The sequence below is a fragment of the Tachyglossus aculeatus genome, chromosome 2 (assembly GCF_015852505.1).
Source record: "Tachyglossus aculeatus isolate mTacAcu1 chromosome 2, mTacAcu1.pri, whole genome shotgun sequence".
Classification (NCBI taxonomy): domain Eukaryota; kingdom Metazoa; phylum Chordata; class Mammalia; order Monotremata; family Tachyglossidae; genus Tachyglossus; species Tachyglossus aculeatus.
Genome location: NC_052067.1, coordinates 138,790,822 through 138,811,614, shown reverse-complemented (window position 1 = coordinate 138,811,614; position 20,793 = coordinate 138,790,822). Strand labels below are relative to the sequence as shown.

At 51.2% G+C, this 20,793-nt stretch overlaps 1 protein-coding gene across 1 annotated transcript in view; it reads left to right on the top strand.

Annotated features, from left to right (window-relative positions):
• The window catches only part of CLPB (caseinolytic mitochondrial matrix peptidase chaperone subunit B), a 144,881-nt gene that overhangs the window by 26,028 nt on the left and 98,060 nt on the right, over positions 1-20,793 (top strand). Inside the window, exon 4 of the mRNA XM_038765061.1 lies at positions 1,076-1,162. Within this exon, the coding sequence (XP_038620989.1) occupies positions 1,076-1,162 (87 nt within the window). The remainder of the gene's footprint in view (positions 1-1,075; positions 1,163-20,793) is intronic.

The following is a 20,793-nucleotide window of genomic DNA, read 5'->3' as shown; positions in this document are numbered from 1 at the left end:
ATTATCGTAGCAGACCCCTGCTTCCCTGCTGACAGAAGATTGGCCTCTGCACATAGTAAGCGCTCAATAAATACGATTGATGATAAATACGATTGATGATTGGCCCCAGAGCGGGCTGGGTTAGAGGATACTGGGAGGCCGCTGGCTCTGGTCCTCACTTCATTTAATTCAATCATATTTATTCAGTGTTTACTATGTGCAAAGCACTGTAGTAAGCACTTGGGAGAGTACAGTATATAAGTAAACAGAGATTCCTTCATTCATTCATATTTATTGAGCACTTACTGTGTGCAGAGCACTGTACTAAGCGCTTGGGAAGTACAAGTCGGCAACATATAAAGCCGGGCCCTACCCAACAACATTCCCTGTCCACAGCAAGCTTAAGGTCTAGAGGTGGAGACAGACATTAAATAAATAGATAAATTTCAGATATGTTACATAAGTGATTTGGGGCTGGGAAGGGGGGTGAATAAAGGGACGAGTCAGGGTGACACAAGGGAGTGGGAGAAGGGGAAAGGAGGGCCTAGTCAGAGAAGGCCTCTAGGAGAAGCGCTTAGTACAGTGCTCTGCACACAGTAAGCGCTCGATAAATACGATTGATGATGATGATGAGAAGATGGGCCTTCAATAAGACTTTGAAAGTGGGGAGAGTAATTGTCTGTTGGATATAAGGAGGGAGGGCGATCCCGGCCAGAGGCAGGACGTGGGCAAGAGGTTGATGGACTGTGTCTATTCTAATTGTATTATTTCTATCCCAACAATTAGTACAGTGCTTTGCACATAGTAAGCGCTTAACAAATACCTTTATTAATTAATTGATGGCGAGATAGACGAGATTGAGGTACGATGAGAGCTGCGGGCCAGTAACCCAGTCTCACCCGGGCTCACTCGAGTCCCTGCCATTCGGGTGCCAGGGCCTCTGCAACCTCCCTGTAAGAGCGGGGCCGCCCCTGCTGGGACCACCACTGGGCTCGGGGATCTGGGGGTTCTGGCCACAGCCCAGTCCCCCGGCCCAGATCCTTCCTCAACTTGTGTCTGCCCGCCCTGAACTCCCCTTATTTTGTCCCCGCTGCAGGCTGCTGTCGGAAGGCACAGATGTCAACGTGCGGCACAAACTCGGCTGGACGCCACTCATGGTGGCCGCCATCAGCAGGAACCACAGGTGAGTGAGTGACCGTCGTGACCAGCGCACCAGTTCGAACTGGGTTCATTCGTTCGTTCCTTCAGTCGTATTTGTAAGGGAGAGTGGATGGGTGACATTGAACAGCTGCTCTCTGACCTTGGGGATGCCCAGATAATGGGGCCAAGGCTATTGGGAAGGAGAGAAACTTCCTACCTGGCAGAATTAGGGTGACTTCTTCAGAAACTGTGCACAAGCTGGGGGCTGGCGTAGGTGACTGACTGGCCAGGGGCCTTCCTGGCTCGAGGGAATGGGATGGGCTTGCCCCAAAGGCAGCCGGGGTAGGAAGGACTGGCTGGCCAGATCTGTTCAGGACCGAGCGTGAGAGGGGTTGGGGTCTGCCCGTGTCCCTTGTAGCCCGTCGAAGGGATATGCCGCTCATAGGATCCTCCGGAGTTTCCTTCCCCTGGTGGCTGGGCCTCTAGGCCTGCCTGCCTCCGACTCCCCCAACTCACTGAAAGCTTGCCCTTGCGGCCCATCCCCTTGACACCAAATCTGTCTTCCGCATTTCCCCGCACCCTGACCCTGGGTGTCCAGGCCAAGTTGCGGTGTCAGAGGTGTGCTCGTTCCACAGTGCCGTGCCTCATGACCGCATCCAGGTGGGAGGCTCGCTCATGGTGGCCTGCCTGTCCCTGCTGTCCCTTGGCCAGCAGAGCCACCACGGTGGCCCCTGCAGTCTGCTCCGTCTCCCCAGGTTTCAACCATTCTGCTTCCGACTAGTTTCTTCACACCTCTGTCTCCCTGGTAAATCTAGGGTGCCCTGCAGACCGCCTTCCTTCTCATCTCTTTGCCCTGATGCGCCCTTGGCTGGGTGGCCTGCTGCTTGCTGCCATGGGCACTGTTTGCCCCGCCAGAGGAACTGTTTTTTTAACGTGTCTGTGTATGTGTGTCTGTGTGCCCACAGGCGTGGGTGTGGATGCGTGCTTGCCTGTGAAGGTGGCTGCAGTTGTGCAGTTGTCCTTCCCAGTTGTAGGTGCTGCTGACGGTGTCAACAGTCCTTACCGGACCGGGACCTGACCTGGTCAGAGGCGGTGCCGGCACCACTATCCCCCTCGGGGCAGGGACCCAGTAGTACCCCAGGAATCCGGGGGATGTGACCAGGGAGAGAAAGGGTGCCTTCCTCTCTGCACTCTCCCCCGGGGGAGTTGGGCTCGCAACCTTGGCATTTCCCGGCCAGAGTCGCGTGGTCAGGAGCCTGGCACCCGTGGGACCAGTTCGGGCTGCCTCCGCTCCACAGGCCGGGGCCTCCGTTCCCAGGACGATCCCCGTGCCTCCTTGAAACCTTAAAGGGTCCTCAGAGATAGATTTAGGCGACCACTAAATTCAATTAGTTTTTATTTTCGAGAGAAAGGCAGGGTAAAGAAATCCAATTTCTGCCAACGTGGGCCAGACGCTGGAGGGGGCTTTGATGGCATCGCCCCTCGGGGCTGCCTCCCTCAGCCACAAGTTCATAAGCAAAGAGGCGTAATTACTTGGGAAAACACAGGATTAAAGCGGAGCACAAAGGCGGAATATCCGCTGTCGGGCGAGGCGGCCTGAATCCGTGTGCGGAGTTCGTGTGTGGTGCGCACTTTGATGTATGCTCTGGCCAGCTGGGAGTCATGACCCCCGCGCCCAGCTCCTTTGCAGGCCTCGCGGGGCGGGGAGGCGGGCGGGGGCCGGCTCTGTTTGCCCAACTTTGATGTCCGAGCGGCCGCAGGCCGCGTTGTTTGCCCGTCCGCGGAGGGGTGGCCCGGACACCTCCCCCCTCTGCGGGGGACAATGGCCGGCGGCGGAGTGTGACCGGGTGGACCATTCCGGGCGGCTGCCGGACCAGAACGGGCCCAGCTCCGTGGGGGCGGGCGGCAGGCTGGCCTGGGGCGAGGGGTGCTGTGGCTAGTTGCCCCCCTCCGGCTTGGGGCCCGGGAGCTCTCGAATGCCGGCCGAGCTCTGAGCCCACTGTGGGCAGCAGAGGGACAGTCCTAGGTCCTGCGCTACGGCAGGCCGAGCCACAGATACAGTCACTGTGTGTCCGGGCTGCGTTTCATTCATTCATTCATTCAATCATTCCGTCAGTCAGTCATTCAATCGTATTTATTGAGCGCTTACTGTGTGCAGAGCACTGTACTAAGCGGCTTTGAGAAGCAGGTTGGCCTAGTGGAAAGAGCCTGGGCCTGCGTGTTAGAGGTTCTAATCCTGGCTCCTCCAGTTGCCTGCTGTGTGACCTTGGGCAAGTCAGTTCACTTCCCTGGGCCTCGGTTTCCTCATCTGTACACTGGGGATTAAGAATTTCCTCATCTTGTACATTGGGGATTAAGACTGTGTATCCTATGTGGGACAGGGACTGTGTCCAACCAATTATCTTGTATCTATCCCAGTACTTAGTACAATGCGTGCCTCGGTGGAAAGAGCCCGGGCTTTGGAGTCAGAGGTCATGGGTTCAAATCCCGGCTCCACCAGCTGTCAGCTATGTGACTTTGGGCAAGTCACTTCACTTCTCTGGGCCTCAGTTCCCTCATCTGTAAAATGGGGATTAAGACTGTGGGCACCACGTGGCACAACTTGATTACCTTGTATCCCCCCAGCGCTTAGAACAGTGCTTTGCATATGGTAAGTGCTTAACAAATACCCTAAAAAGAAAAAATGCCTGGCACATAATAAGTGCTTAACAGATACCATAAAAGAAAAAAAAATTCTTATCTCATCCTTGTGGTGTCCCCAGGAGGTTGGGGGAAACAGGGATTCTTCCCATCCCGTTAACTTCCTTGCTGGTTGTATGTGCATGTTCGTGCGTACACTCTCTCTCTCTCTCTCTCTCTCTCTCTCTCTCTCTCTCTCTCTCTCTCTCTCTCTCTCTCTCTCTCTCTCTCTCTCTCTCTCTCTCTCTCTCTCTCTCTCTCTCTCTCTCTCTCCCCCCCCCCCCCCCTTTCCCATTTTAAATCATAGGAATCCGAAGCCCAGAGAAGGTGTCTGACACCTTGTCTAGGGTTGCAAAGCTGAGACTAGAATTCATTCATTCATTCAGTCATATTTATTGAGTGCTTACTGTGTGCAGAGCACTGTACTAAGCACTTGGGAAGTCCAAGTTGGCAACATATAGAGACGGTCCATACCCAACAGCGGGCTCACAGTCTAGAAGGGGGGGACAGACAACAAAACAAAACATATTAACAAAATAAAATAAATAGAATAAATATGTACAGATAAAATAAATAAATAAATAGAGTAATAAATACAAACATATATACATATATACAGGTGCTGTGGGGAGGGGAAGGGACCTAGAATCCAGGTCCACTTCCATTAGGCCAAGGTCTAAGTCATTAACCAGTTCCTACTGGGACGGTACCCCCACTCCCATCCCCCACTGTCCCCAGAGACTGAAAAGTGGGTGGGAGGTGGCCTACTCACAATGCCAGGAGTGCCGCGGGTGGCAGGAGGCAGAGACGAGGATGGGGATGCCCATGGGGTCGAAAAATCTGACACAGCCTCTGTCCGTCAGCAGGGCTGGCCCCGGGAGGCCTGGGCAACCTGAAACGGGAGCGGGGCGGACCGAGTTCCCAAGGGCTTCAGCCCATCCTCAGGCGTCAGCCCTGCTGCTGCTGCTGCTGCTGCTGCTGCAACCGGGGCCCACTCCACCACGCCCAGTCGACCCCCAAAGACGGGTATTTCTATGGGAAAATTTTCCTCAGAAAAAGTGCTTTGTCCATCCAGATAGTTTCTTAATTACCAAAACGCCACTTGACCCATCCTCGGTCACTAAGCCCTGAAGGAAGCTTGATTAAAGGCTCGCTCCCTTCTGGAACTTTCTCTCGGGGTGGAAGGAATGGAGTGAGTGGAGAGTAAAGGGAGAGCAGCGGGGCAGGGCTAGCTGTTTGACATTCCCCAGCACCGCCTCGCTCCCCGGCTCCATGACAGACAGCGTCTAGGCAACAGCACGTTGCATCAGACCCCAGAGGAGCCAGGACCAGGCACCCAAACGGGCTAATGGCTTGCTCACCCCCATTTACCAGGGCCTTCCAGGCACCAGAGCAGGGCTTGGTCCATTTGGACCGGTCTCCTCCGGCGGGCGGCCCCCCTCTTCCATCATTCATTTATTTCTAGCCTTTCTCTCCACTCGATTCCGGGACTTTTGAAAAGTGCAATGCTGCTCAGTCGTAGGAGCCGCCCTTCACATCCCCTTCTCCTTGGGTTAAGATACAGTGGGTCTGTATCAGAGGAGAATATTTGGGTTGAGCGTTTTTCTGGGGGAAGCTTCCTTTTTGCATGAGTCTGCATCGGGGAAGCCTCATGCCAAGCCAGTAGGCCTTAAGCAGCGCAGATGCAACCAGCCCCAGAAACTACGGGCCGCTCGCCCTGCCTCCATGCTGATCCCAGGACTCCCCGGGACTTCCTTTCCTTTCTTTTCCCCACCCTTCCATTTGCCCAGGCTAGCAGATCGCAGCATTGGCTAGCGGCAGAGGGCTCCTGCCTTGCCTGCCCAAGTCCAGCCTCGCATCTTCCAGCCCCGCAGGGCTCCAGCATGGCACAGCTGCTCTCGGTAGCCTGCCAGTCAGGACCCGTTGGCCCCGATGAAAAGCAGATCTGCTTCGTGTCCACGTGGGTTAGGCTGTGTCCTTGTCGTGGCTGTGGGGGCTGTAGGGCTCTTGGTTGCTTGGGGCAGGTGCCCCAGGGTGTCTTTGGGAAACATCAAGGAAGCCTCGCTCCTTGTGGACTTTGTGTCATCCACCCTCCTCCTCCTCTTTCTCTTCTTTCCCTTCCTCCTCCTGCCCATTCCAGCCCGGCCAGCGGCTGGATTCACTGGCTGTGCTTTCTACCCACCAAACTGCTCAGACTGGGGAGGGGACTGATCCTGCCCGGTACCTACCCCTGCCGGGTGGCTCAGGCGGCCAAATGTCCAGTCCCCGGAAGAAGCCGGTACCAGTCTGGGGAGTAGGCACAGGGACCATCAGAGGGAAGGCATGGCATAGTGGGGAGAGCACAGGCATGGGAGCCAGAAGGTCGTGGTTTCTAATCCCAGCCCTGCCACTTGTCTGCTGGGTGACCTTGGGCAAGACACTTCACTTCTCTGGGCCTCGGTTACCCCATCTGTAAAATGGGGATCAAGACCGTGAGCCCGATGTGGAAAAGGGACTGTGTCCAACCTGATTTGCTTCTGTCCACCCCAGAGCTTAGTAAAGTGCCTGGCACACAGTAAGCACTTGACAACCACAATTATGATTAGTAGTGGTAGTATTAGTATTAAAATAGGGTTGGAGTGGCTGGTTAGAGAGGGGCCCAGGGGTGCCCGAGGTGGGATGGAGAGGGATCTGGGGGTGCAGGACAAGCAGAAAAGCAAGGACTAAGGGTGGAGGGGAAGACCTTCTGCTGATTTCAGTACCGTGGTGCCTGGCTGACTGTCGTTTGATCTAGCACAGGGCTTGTCGGGAAGGGGAGAGGTGGGTGCCCGGACCCCCCGAATCCTCTGGCTAGATCTGGACCTTCCTCCCACTGCCGCCATCCACCGATTATCTCCCTGTAACCAAGCGTCATTTCTAATCCCATTTGGAATCTGCTCCTTGAGATAATCCTGTTTCCCAGTAATGCGGTTCTGCCTCCACCCGGCAGGCAGGGTTGCCTGGGGCCGTGCCGCCCGGGGCCTGGCTCGCCCCCACCCCGGCACGCACAGCCAGGAGAGCCGAGCTCAGTGCTCCCTTTGCTGATGACTCATTTCCCCCAACAGCAGCTGGGGCTGGTCCAGGGTGGGCTGGGACCTTGGGATGGGGATGGAGCTCAACTCGGTGGAGAGGGGTGAAGGGGTCCGTAAGAAAGCTCAAGGTTTGTATTCACGGCCAACATTCAGCTGCACTCCTTGGGCTAGTGTCATCACGGTACCTAATGTGGCCCCAGGCAGCCTAGGTGATGTGGGGTGGCTGTAAACTACCCTTTAGACTATAAGCTTGTTGTGGGCAGGGAATTTGTCCATTTTATTATTCATTCATTTGTATTTATTGAGGGCTTACTGTGTGCAAAGCACTGTATCAAGTGCTTGGGAGAGTACAATATAACAGCAAACAGGCACATTCCTGCCCACAGGAGCTCACAGTCTAGAGGAGGAGACAGACGTTATTATAAATAAATAAGTAAATAAATTAGACCTATATATACAGATGTATACATATGTGCTGTGGGGGTGGGAGGGAGGATGAGTGAAGGAGCAATATAAGAGTGGCACAGAGGGAGTAGGAGGAGGGCTTAGAGAAGGCTTCTTGGGGGAGATGTGCCGCCAATAAAGCTCTGAAGCGGGGGAGAGCAATTATCTGCCTGAAATGAGGAGGGAGGGCATTCCAGGCCATAGGTAGGATATGGGCGATATGTCGGCGGCAAGATAGATGAGATTGAGGTTCAGTGAGATCGGTAGCATTAGAGGAATGAAGTGTGCAAGTCGGGTTGTAGGAGGAGAGTAGTGAGGTGAGCTAGGAGGGGACAAGATGATTAAGTGCTTTAAAGCCAATGGTGAGTAGTTTTTGTGTGATGCGGAGGTGGATGGGCAACCACTGGAGTTCCCTGAGGAGTGGGGAAGCATGGTCTATGAGAAACAGAGGGGCTTAGCAGAAAGAGCATGGGCTTGGGAGTCAGAGGACATGGGTTCTAATCCCGCCTCCGCCACTTGGCTGCTGTGTGACCTTAGGAAAGCCACTTAACTTTCCTGTGCCTCACTTCCTCATCTGTAAAATGGGGATTAATACTGTGAGCCCCACATGCCAACCTGATTACCTTTAATCTACCCTGGTACTTAGTGCTTGGCATATAGTAAGCCCTTAACAAATACAATAATAATAAATTATTATATTGTACTCCCCTGAGCTCTTGGGACAGTGCTCTACACACAAAAAGTGCTCAGTAAATACGATTGACTGACTGACCGACTGATGGCCCTGAAACCTGCCCCTTTGTCTGGTGGCCCGACCCCTCCCTGCTGTCCATCCACAAGTCAGAACCTGAGAGAGGAGGAGGAAGAGGAGGAGGAGGCAGAAATACAATCCCTACTCCCTAAAGGCTGACAGCCTTATCTTGAATCTGTAATCTTTCACAACGTAGTTTATAGAGGGCTCCATCAAGCCCTCTAAATTTGATGGGTCAGAGGGCAAAAGGTATTTGACTCTGGTGGCGAGGCCGGGGAGAAGACGCCTAGCTGCCGGACGGAGGCCAGCCGGAGGTCTAGGAGTTGGAGAGGGTGCCGAGAACGGAACCCAGGGCCCAGACTCCCTGCTCTGCAGTGTCAGCCCACCCTGAGCCCTTTCTTCTTCCGTGATCCATCCTAGAGATGGGCCTCTGGGCCTCTCCAAACTGACCACTTCTGCCCAGGTGAGTGTCCGCATTTATAAAAGCGTCCTTCATATCCAGAGATGCCACCACTGGCAGTGACAGTCATCTATGCCAGTCTGGCCGAATCAGTCAATCAGTCAATGGTATTTTGGGGGGCACATAATGGGTACAGAGCATTGGACTAATTGCTTGGGACAGAATCGGTGGACAAGTTCCAGGCCCATCTAGACTGTGAGCCCGTTGTTGGGTAGGGACCGTCTCTGTTTGTTGCCAACTTGTACTTCCCAGGCGCTTAGTACAGTGCTCGGCACACAGTAAGCACTCAGTAAATATGATTGAATGAATGAAAGGAGCTTACAGTCCAGGGGGGAAACAGACATTAAAATAGATTATAGATATAAGCAGAAGTGCTGTGGGGCTGGAGGTGGAGTGAATAAAGGATACAAATCCAAGGGCGAGGGAGTAGGGGAAATGAGCAGGTAATCAGGGAAGGCCTCTTGGAGGAGATGTGGTGGTAATAAGGCTAAAAAGATCAATGTGGAATCCACACCCAAAAAGGGCTGTCCTTTGTTGCCTCATTATGTTTAATGTTAGCAGCACCTCTTGTCTGTCATTCTTTACAAAGTTTTTTCTCAAAAAGAGCCACACCCTTCTTGGTGGCAGTGAGCCATGCTGGGCTGTCATCAGCAGTCGACTCCCACTTCTCAACTGGGATGCAACCTCGTCCGAGGCTTTCTTTTACCGGGTCCTGAACACGGTTTCCTCTGCCCTCGTTTCTTCCAGATTCCCAATGTCAGCTGTCCATCCAGCAGCCGTGAGGGTCTTCTGCGGTCTCTCATTCTCCTCACGTGCCCCCACCCAGCGCAGCTGTGGCAAGGTGAGCCCAGCTTCAAGGCTAGGAGACCGACTGAGACAGAACTTCAATCTTATGCTCCTATCTTACCGCTTGATGTAGAATCTATCCCGTAAGAACACCGGAGCAAATCCAGCCGTGGCTCGCCGGCGTTTAGAACGGTGCTTGGCACATATTAAGCACTTAACAACTACCCTAATTACTATTAAGTCCAGGTCTCGCAGTAGTTGAGAAGGTTGGCCCTGTAGGTTTTTGGTTTGATCTGGAGCCGCACGCCCAGAGCTCACCTCCTCCAGGAGGCCTTCCCAGACTGAGCCCCTTCCCTCCTCTCCCCCTCGTCCCTCTCTCCATCCCCCCCATCTTACCTCCTTCCCTTCCCCACAGCACCTGTATGTATGTATATATGTTTGTACATATTTATTACTCTATTTATTTATTTATTTATTTTACTTGTACATATCTATTCTATTTATTTTATTTTGTTAGTATGTTTGGTTTTGTTCTCTGTCTCCCCCTTTTAGACTGTGAGCCCACTGTTGGGAAGGGACTGTCTCTATATGTTGCCAATTTGTACTTCCCAAGCGCTTAGTACAGTGCTCTGCACACAGTAAGCGCTCAATAAATACGATTGATGATAATGATGATGATTCTCCCCAAGGATGTGTGGGCGTTCTTGGTTCGGTTTTCTTTTTCCTTGGACACTGGTCATTCAGTCATTCATTCAGTTGTATTTATTGAGCATCTACTGTGTGCAGAGCACTTTACAAAGTCCTGGGGAGAGTACACTACAGCAGTAAACAGACACATTCCCTGCCCACAACAAGCTTAAGCTGTAGAAGGAGAGACAGACATTAATATAAATAAATAAATAGATTGCAGATATGTTAATAGTGCTGAGGGGTTGGAAGGGAGGTTGAATAAAGGGAGCAAGTCAGGGTGACGCAGAAAGGAGTGGGAGAAGAGGAAAGGAGGGCTTAGTCAGGGAAGGCATCTTGGAGGAGATGTGCCTACAATAAGGCTTTGAAGGGGGAGAGAGCAAGTGTCCATCAGATTTCAGGAGGGAGGGCATGTCAAATGCGGGATATGGGCAAGGGGTCGGCGGTGAGATAGATGGTCAGTTTGCAGCCTAAGTAACAGAACTCATTGACAGTATTTCGATCTGCATTGCCGAATTGTTGCCAATATAAATCAAGAAGCGGTGGATAGAAGCAGCGTGGCTCAGTGGAAAGAGCACGGGCTTTGGAGTCAGAGGTCATGGGTTCAAATCCTGGCTCCTCCAATTGTCAGCTGTGTGACTTTGGGCAAGTCACTTAACTTCTCTGGGCCTCAGTTCCCTCATCTGTAAAATGGGGATTAAGAGTGTGAGCCCCCTGTGGGACAACCTGATCACCTTGTAACCTCCCCAGCGCTTAGAACAGTGCTTGGCACATAGTAAGCGCTTAATAAATGCCATCATTATCCTGGGAGTCAGAAGGTCCTGGGTTCTAATCCCAGCTCTACTCCTTGTCTGCTTTGTGACCCTGGGCAAGTCACTTTACTTCTCTGTGCCTTAGCTATCTCATCTGTAAAATGAGGATTAAGACTTCGAGCCCTATGTGGGACAGAGACTGTGTCCAACCTGATTAACTTGTATCTACCCTGGCGCTTAGTATACTGCCTGGCACATAGTAAGCACATAAATATTTTTGTTTACAAAAAAAAATGTGTGGACCTCTAAGGCAGAGTCTTCTGCTACAGCAATTCTTAAATAACTGTTTCTAGGGGTTTGGGAGTTGCTCAAAGGCTGTTGATTTGGAAAAGCTCTCTAGAGGAGGGAGACCGTAGTATAAGATATGCATCCTGTTCTCTTGTTGCATCCTCCTGTTGCAAGGCTGTGTAGAATAACTTGAACAGGACCAAACCCATTACATCAGTCTATCATAGTCCAATCGATCAAAGGTCTTTATTGAGCACTTAGTGCAGAGCACTGTACTGAGCACTTTGGGAGAGTACAGTCCAACAGAGTTGGAAGCCACATTCCCTGCCCACAAAGACCGTACAGCCTACATCAATCAATCAATCAATCGTATTTATTGAGCGCTTACTATGTGCAGAGCACTGTACTAAGCGCTTGGGAAGTACAAATTGACATCACATAGAGACAGTCCCTACCCAACAGTGGGCTCACAGTCTAAAAGTGGGCTCACAGTCTAAAACATGTCTCTGCTTTGCTCCATTAGCAATGGAAAATGGTTCAGACATTGCAACCTTGACTCTGATCTGACCCTGCCAGCCATATGCTGTTCACAAAGTTGTCTCAGGGCCCTGATGAATTTTTCAGGGCAGCCAAATTTGCTTAGTGCTTTCTCGAGCCCAGCTCCACTGGTGGTCTCAAATTCTTTGGTAAGCTCTCTGGACAGTGCCGAGGTCTTGCTGTTGTTCCCTGCGCTTCTCTCGTCGCCGATGCTCTACTAAGATCACGTCCGCTGTGCCCTGCTGTGAAAATATGATTGAATGAAACACAAAGCCACAGCGGGGCTCGGGGAGGGGTTACCAGCTGATCCAGGCGGACTCTGGCTGTGCCGACAGTGGCAAGTGAAGAGACCTCTCGATAATTTCCACAAACTGATGTTTCATTGTCAATGGTATTTCTTGAGCGCTTACTGTGTGCAGAGAAATAATAGTAATAACAATTGTATTTGTTAAGCACTTACTATGTGCCAGGCACTCTATTAAGTGCCAGGGTAGATAGAAGATCATCGGATTGGATGCAGTCTCTGTCCCACTTGGGGCTCACAATCTTAATTGCCCTTTTACAGATGAGAAAACTGAGGCACAGAAGGGCTTAATAGGGGAGGGCCTCTTGAAAGAGAAGTACTTTTAATAAGATTCTGAAGATGGGGCGAGTCTGTCACATGTGAGAGGGGAGGGTATTCCAGGCCAGAGGCAGGACAGGGACAAGAGGTTGGTGATGAGATAGACGAGCTCGAGGTACAGTGAGTAGGTTGGTGTTAAAGGAGCAAAGAGAATTTCATTCAATTGTATTTATTGAGCACTTACTCTGTGCAGAGCACTGTACTAAGCGCTTGGGAAGTACAAATATAGAGACGGTCCCTACCCAACAACAGGCCCACAGTCTAGAACGGGGAAACAGACCACAAAACAAGTCGACAGGCATCAATACCATCAAAATGAATAGAATTATCGCATCAGTAATAAAATAGAGTAATCAATATATGTACAAATAAAATACAGTAATAAATATGTACAAATATATACAAGTGCTGTGGGGAAGGGATAGGACAGAGGGAGGGAGGGGGGCGATGGGGAGGGAGGAGGAGGAGGAGGGGGAAAAGTGGGGGAGGCTCAGTCTGGGAAGCCCTCCTGGAGGAGGTGAGCTCTTAGTAGGGCTTTGAAGGGAGGAAGAGAGCTAGTTTGGCGGGTGTGTGGAGGGAGGGCATTCCAGGCCAGGGGGAGGATGTGGGTCGGGGATGTCCTGAGTCGTAATAAGAAATCAGCAAGATAGGGGATAGTTGGTCCATGGGTCCTTCTTCCCATAGCAAAAGGTTTTTCAGAGCCTCGTCTTCACTAGGAGGAGGAGAGTGAGTGTTTTTGTCATCTTTTTAAGGTCTCTTCCTTGTCTGTGATGTAACTGGAGCCCTCAGGAACACTATAACGGCCTGTACAAGGTCCTATAATGCCTTTAGCGAAAGAGTTTTGGCCCTTTGGCAGTAGTATAGTCCTTGTAGTAGCAAGGGTGGTGGTAGAAATGATATTTATTGAGCACCCCCTGAGGGCAAGGCACTATACTCAGCCCAAGCACAAGACTTGGACCCTGCCTCCAAGGAGCTTACACTCTAATGCAGGAGAAAAACAGAAGAATTTTGGCAACTAGTGGAGTCACCACGGGGCTGGCTGAGTGGCAAGGGATTTGAATCAGGCTGTAGGTCCAGCACATAAATGCTGGGGTCTGACCCTTCCACCCCAAACATCTAGAAGCAGTGGGGCCTAGTGGAAAGAGCCCGGGCATGGGACTCAGAATCCAAATTCTAATCTAGGCTCTGCCAAATGCTTCCTGTGTGACCATGGGCAAATCACTTCACTTCTCTGTGCCTCAGTTCCCTCAACTATAAAAAAGGGGATTAAATACCTGTTCTCCCTCTGAAGCATTGTGGTTTAGTGGATAGAACAAGGGCCTGGGATTCAGAAGGACCTGGGTTCTAATCCTGGCTCTGCCACATGTCTGCTGTGCAACCTTGGGCAAGTTACTGCCCTTCTCTGGGCCTCAGTTACCTGACCTGTAGTAATAATAATAATAATGGCATTTGTTAAGTGCTTACTATGTGCGAAGCATTGTTCTTAGCTCTGGGGGGGATACAGGGTGATCAGGTTGTCCCACGTGGGGCTCACATCCTTCACCCCCATTTTACAGATGAAGGAACTGGGGCCCAGAGAAGTGAAGTGACTTGCCCAAAGTCACACAGCTGACAAGTGGCAAAGTCAGGATTAGAACCTGTGACCTCTGGCTCCCAAGCCCGGGCTCTTTCCACTGAGCCACGCTGCTCGGGGATTAAGATTGAGCCCCATGTGGAACAGGGACTGTGTCCAACCTGATTAACTTGTATATCCCCCAGTGCTTAGAACAGTGCTTGGCACATAGAAAGTGCTTTAACAAGTACCATTATTATTATTATTATTACCATGAGCCCCAAGCGGGACAAGGACTGTGTATGACCTAATTAGCTTGTCCCTACCCCAACGCTTTGAAGAGTGTTTGACACATAATAAGCGCTTAACAATAAAGAAGCAGCGTGGCTCAGTGGAAAGAGCCCATGCTTTGGAGTCAGTGGTCATGGACTCAAATCCCGGCTCCGCCAGTTGTCAGCTGTGTGACTTTTGGCAAGTCACTTCACTTCTCTGTGCCTCAGTTACCTCATCTGTAAAATGGGGATTGACTGTGAGCCCCCAGTGGGACAACCTCATCTTCTTGTATCCCCCCCCAGCGCTTAGAACAGTGCTTTGCACATAGTAAGCACTTAATAAATACCGTCATTATTATTATTATATACCACGGGGGGGAAGAAAATGTAGACCTTTCCTCTCCCCCCGCCCCGACACCTCTGTCCTCCCATGCTCGTTGGATCGAAGTTGAGATGGGGAAGGAGGAGCTGGTTTATTGCTCTCGCGAAGAGCCAGAGCGGGCCGAGCACCGTAGGCAGACAGTTAAAACAGGAAGCGACGACGATCGCCAGCCCTATTGATAAGAGGCCGAGCACCGGGCCCCTGAACCGTGACGTCCCAGCCTGCCCTACGCCTTGCGCCCGAGGAAGGGGTGTGCTGGGAACATAAAGGGGGCTCCTTTGTGTTCGGCATCCCGTCCCCCGGAGCCTTCGGCGGCGTTTGTGCGGCCCGCTGGGGGATCGCTGCCCTTGCTGCTTCACCAGGTCCAGCTGCCTGCCGTTGCCTGCAGCCAGCGGGGCTTCTCCGGACCCGAGCCGCCACGACGGAGGGCCGGTTCTGCCCCCCGTGCCTGTCCGTCCACATCCCCTGACAATGTGCCTGCCCCGGCCCCGTGGACCTCTCACGGCAGAAAGCACTTAGGGCGATTGATTTCGCTGCCCGGTGAACTTGTGTGAATCTCGCCCTCTGAGTCACCACCGGGGTCAATTCAGATTTATATTTCCACAGATGAATAGCCTCTGCCTCTAATCACATTCCAACTTGATCAGCCAATTAAGAGGCCGCTCGGGCCAGGTGAGTGATGGGGAGAGAGCCCAGGCAGGGCCAGAGCGGCCGCACTGGAGCTAGTTGCTGGAGTTCCTCTCCCCTGCCACTCAAACCACCTGCCCTGGCCCAGAGAGGGAACAGCGACCCAGCCACCAGACCTATAGCCTCCTCTCCCCCTCACCTTCTCCAGGGTCCTGGGTTCCATGCCCCATTCCTCTCTTCCCCCAAACACCAAGAAACAACCCCACTCCTCTAATAATAATAATAATGATAATCGTGGTATAAAGTGCTTACTTAAGGCACAGTGCTAAGCGCTGGGGTAGATACAAGGTAATCAGGTTGGACGCAGTCCCAAGCTCTGGGGTAGATACAAGGTAATCAGGTTGGACAGTCCCTGTCATCATCATCATCATCAATTGTATTTATTGAGCGCTTACTATGTGCAGAGCACTGTACTAAGCGCTTGGGAAGTACAAATTGGCAACATATAGAGACAGTCCCTACCCAACAGTGGGCTCACAGTCTAAAAGGGGAAGACAGAGAACAAAACCAAACATACTAACAAAATAAAATAAATAGAATAGATATGTACAAGTAAAATAAATAGAGTAATAAATATGTACAAACATATATACATATATACAGGTGCTGTGGGGAATGGAAGGAGGTAAGAAGGGGGGCTCACAGTCTTAATCCCCATTTTACAGATGGGGGAACCGAGGCACAAAAAAGTGAAGTGTCTTGCCCAAGGTCTCTCAGCAGACAAGTGGCAGAGCCGGGATTAGAACCCAGGTCCCCCTGACTCCCGGGCCTGTGCTGTATTCACCAGGCCACGCTGCTTCCTCTCCCCAACATCATTTAACTGCAGTCTCATGGGTCTGTGCTCTGGTAACCCGACATCGATGAGCTGACTTACAGAGGTTCCAGCATTTTGCCCAAGCTCACCACCAGCTAGAGATTGGTCCCTAGAACTCTGGCTTCTAAGACTCTGCACTTTTCCACCTCTTCTGTGAACAGTCCTGTGCAGGGGGAATTTAACCCTATGCTGTTGAATTCTCCGTAGAGCCTCTGGATTGTTTCTTTTTTTTTTTTTTACCGTGGCATTTGTTAAGCACTTACTCAGTGACAGGGACTCTTCTAAGTGCTGAGGTATACACAAGGTAGGTTGGACACAGTCCTTGTCCCACAACGGGCTCATAGGCTTAATCCCCATTTTACAGATGAGGTAACTGAGGCACAGAGAAGTTAGTGACCTGCCCAAGGTCACGCAGCAGAGAAGTAGCATGGTCTAGTGGATAGAGCAGGGGCTTGGGAGTCAAAAGGACCTTGTTCTAATCCTGGATCTGCCACTTGTCTTCTGTGTGACCTTAGGCAAGTCACCTCACTTCTCTGTAATAATAATAATAATGATGATGGTATTTGTTAAGTGCTTACTATGTGCCAAGCATTGTTCTAAGCGCTGGGGGGATACAAAGTGATTAGGTTGTTCCATGTGGGTCTCACAGTCTTAATCCCAATTTTACAGATGAGGTAACTGAGGCACAGAGAAGTGAAGTGACTTGCCCAGAGTCACGACAGGCGGCAGAGCCGGGATTAGAATCCATGACCTCTGACTCCAAAGCCCGTGCTCTTTCCACTGACCCACGCTGCTTCTCTATATCTTAAGTACCTCTTTTGTAAAATGGGGATTGAGACTGTGGCCCCGTGTGGGACTGGACTGATTGTAAATCTCTTCTCCAAATCAGCCAGGTGCTACAGGCCGGTAGATCTAAGGAAGGCTGAGGCGATTTATCCCTCTGCATCAGGAAAGCTGTTCACACAACCAAAATTCATATTGGCAACACAGAGCTAAACACTGCCACAGAATTCTGTTACCTAGGCAGCAAACTGACCACCGTTGCAATTGTAGACGAGGAAAAGGAAAACCGAATCAAGAAGGCCCACATATCCTTGGGGAGAGTGTCAAAGGGGTGCGGTGGCAATGTGAAGGCAGACTCCAGACCAAACCAAAAGCCTATAGGGCCGTCGAGCTGTCCGACTGTCCCTATCCCTGTGAGATCTGGACTTCACTCAGGTGCCACATCCGGCTCCTTGAGCAGTTCCTCCGGCATCATTATGGGCCGGACTCTACATCAAATCGTAAGATAAGAGCATGAGATTGAAGTTCTGTCACAGTCAGTCTCCTAGCCAGGTTCACCTTGGCACGGCTCTGCAAGTGGTGTGCGTGAGGAGAATGAGAGACAGCTGGACACCTTCGCAGCTGCTGTATGGAGAGCTGATGTTGGGAACCCAAAAGCAAATAGAGCGAAAGGAGGTGTTTTAAGGACACTGTAAAACAAAACTTCAGGCAAGGCTGCATCCCAGCTGATAACCAGGAGTCACGTGCCGGGGATTTACCTGTGCGGTGCACTCCTATCAAGAAAGGGAGTTGCTCTTTTCAAGCAAACGCTTTGTAAGGAACTAGAGACAAGGAGGTGAAAGAGAAAGTAGTGTCATGCTGTGCAAACATTAAGCATGGCAGCACAACGAAGGACATCCTTTTTGTGTGCACAAAGTGGCCAGAACCGTGGCCCCAACACATATTGGCCTTTTCAGCATCTCTTTCTCTTTCTCTCTCTCCCCTAGCCCTCTAAGCTGTAGGCTCTCTGTGGGCAGCGAATTGTCTACCAACTATTATATTGTACTGTCTTAAGTGCTTAGTACAGTGCTCTGCACACAGAATTCAGTAAATACCATTGATTGATTGATATGAATTTCAAGGACAGCTCTGTGTATATGGAATTTAGCTTCTGTCACACAGATCTGAAGATCCTGCCAGGGGGAGGGAGAGCAGCTGAACTTCCCCCTCCCCCTCACTTCCCTCCCATCCCAACCAGGAGCACAGCAAAATGGAAACAACCGTTTCACAGAAGAAGAATCCTTTGGACTAAAGCCAACAGGTTGTTCTACTACTCCCCCAGGAAAGCCACTACTATTAATAATAGTAGTAGTAGTGCTTAGAACAGTGCTTTGCACGTAGTAAGCGCTTAACAAATACCATCATTATTATTAATAAGCATAATTATAGCTCTAAGTGGTTACTGTGTGCCAAGCACTGTTCTAAACACTCCCCTTTCTAGACTGTGTTGGGTAGGGACCGTCTCTATATATTGCCAATTTGTACTTTCCCAGCGCTTAGTACAGTGCTCTGCACCCAGTAAGGCTCAATAAATAAGATTTATTGAATGAATGAACTGGAGCAGATTAGACGATAATCAAGTCGGACACAGTCCCAGTCTCACAAGGGGCTCACAGAGTAAGTAGGAGGGAGGAAGATTTAATTCCCATTTTATAAGTAGGGTACTTGAGGCACAGAGAAGTGAAGTGATTTGCCTAGGGCCACACAGAAGTCAGAGGGTGGAGTGGGATTAGAACCCAGGTTCTCCAACTTCCAGATTCAGGCTCTTTCCACCAAGCAAGACTGCTTCCACTCCCGTGACTTCCCTGAGGGAGTGGGCAGAGTTCCTCTCCCTTGGGGTTGTGACAGGACACCGGCAGAGCTCCCTGCTGGGCTCTGGAGTGGCCTGTTCTCTTTCCACCCCTGTCGCTTGTAGGCACCGGGGCTGGAGCACGTCCTCCCGCCTGCAAATTAGACAGGGAGCAATCAGTGCCCTCCTGAGCCATCTCCGGTCCAGGAGCGACAATCAATGGCATTTGCTGCCCGAAGGCACTCCCTGCCAGGAGACCAGCGGCCTGTTCTGGTGGCAGATTGGATCGAGCAGCCGGATATTGAGCCAGTCATTGTCCCCTGGAGGCAAGGCCCCCATGCGCTTTTTCCTGCTCCAGAGGAGTGGGCTCCCGGGATTCATGATCCGGGGGACCTGATCCTGCAGAATCAGGGCAGGCCATGGGCAGCGAGCCGGCGGAGCCTGCGAGCCCCCGCAGAGCTCCTCAGATCGGAATCCAGAGCGTCCGGGAAGGAGGGCCGGGTCGGAGCGCTGAGCCACAGTTGGCAACAGAGTCAAAGCGTTGACATGGGAAAGGGTCGGGGCGATTGCAGTGATGGGATGAGGATGTTTGAAGCCCACTGACCCGGAAAGAATCCGGTTTGAACAGTCGTTGCGCCCAGTTGGGGGGTCGTGTTTCTTCAGGCCCAGAGGCGGGGGGAACATTGTCACCCAGGACTCCAGGGGCCGAGTTCGGGGGCAGGGGTGGCCGACGCCAAGGCGGCCCAGAACAGGGGGTGGCAGGGGTGACCTGGGCTTAGCAGGAGAGGGAAGAGCAGAAGTAACTGCTGCAGTAGGGCTGTTGGGCAAGGGGTAGGAGAGGTATCCGACAGAACTGCTACAGCCCTGAAATAGCTGCTCTCTCCTCACTCCGCACACAGATGTGTTGCCGGTGGGACGACAGGTGTCCTTTCCCTCCGTCCCCAACCCTTCTGCACTCAGAAATAGCCGGCCAATCAGTCGATCAGTCAGTGAGATTTGTTGAGTGCTTACTGTGTGAGGGGCACTGTACTATACACTTTTTAGTGGTATTGGTTAAGTGCTGATTGTGCATCGGGCGCTATTCTCAATACTGGGGTAGATACAAGTTAATCAGGTCGGACACAGTCCCTGTTCCACACGGGGTCTTAGTATTAGAGTCTTAGTATTGATTCCCCATTTTACAGTTGGGAAAACTCAGGCACAGAGAAGTTAGAGAAGCAGCATGGCTCAGTGGAAGGAGCATGGTCTTTGGAGTCAGAGGTCATGGGTTCAAATCCCAGCTCCGCCACTTGTCAGCTGTGTGATTTTGGGCAAGTCACTGTCATTCATTCATTCAGTCGTATTTATTGAGTACTTACTGTGTGCAAAGCGTGGTACTAAGTGCTTAACTTCTCTGTGCCTCTGTTACCTCATCTGTAAAATGGAAATTAAGACTGTGAGCCCCAGCTGGGACAACCTGATCACCTTGTAACCTCCCCAGCCCTTAGAACAGTGCTTTGCACATATTAAGCGCTTAATGCCATCATCATCATTATTATTATTAGTGTTATTATTATTAAGGATTTGCCCTAGACGACTCAACAGGCAGGTAGCGGACCTGGAATTAGAACCCAGGTCCTCTGACAGTGCTTTTTTCCACTAGGCCATGCTGGTTCTCTAGGCAGAGTACAGTACGATACAGTTCGTAGACATGATCTGGGCAGACCGAAAATACAGGTTCAAGGAGAGAGGTTAATGGTATTTATTGAACAATTACTGTGTTTGTAGCACTGGTCTAAGCGCTTGGGAAAGTACAGTACAGCAGCGTTGGTAGACACATACCTTGCCCACAAGGAGCTTACAGCCTAGCTGGGGAAACAAACATTGGTATAAATAAATAATTTACAGATCTGTTCATAAGTGATGTGGGTTGAGGGTGGGGTGACTATCAAATGCTTAAAGAGTTCAGACCTAACTGCATAGACAGCGCAGAAGGGAAAAGAAGTAGGGGAGGTGAGGGCTTAGTTGGGAAGGCCTCTTGGAGGAGATGTGATTTTTTAGAAAAGCTTTGAAAGTGGGGCGATTGGTGGTCTGTTTGTATATGAGGGGAGAGGGAGTGCCCAGGTTGTGGCCTTGTGAGACAGGATGGATGGTGGTGGTACAGTAGTACTAATAATAATTACGCTATTTGTTAAGCACTTACTATGTGCAAAGCGCTGGGGTAGGTACAGAGTAATCTGGTTTTCTTACATGGGGCTCACAGTCTTAATCCCCATTTTACAGATGAGGTAACTGAGGCAAAGAGAAGTTAAGTGGCTTGC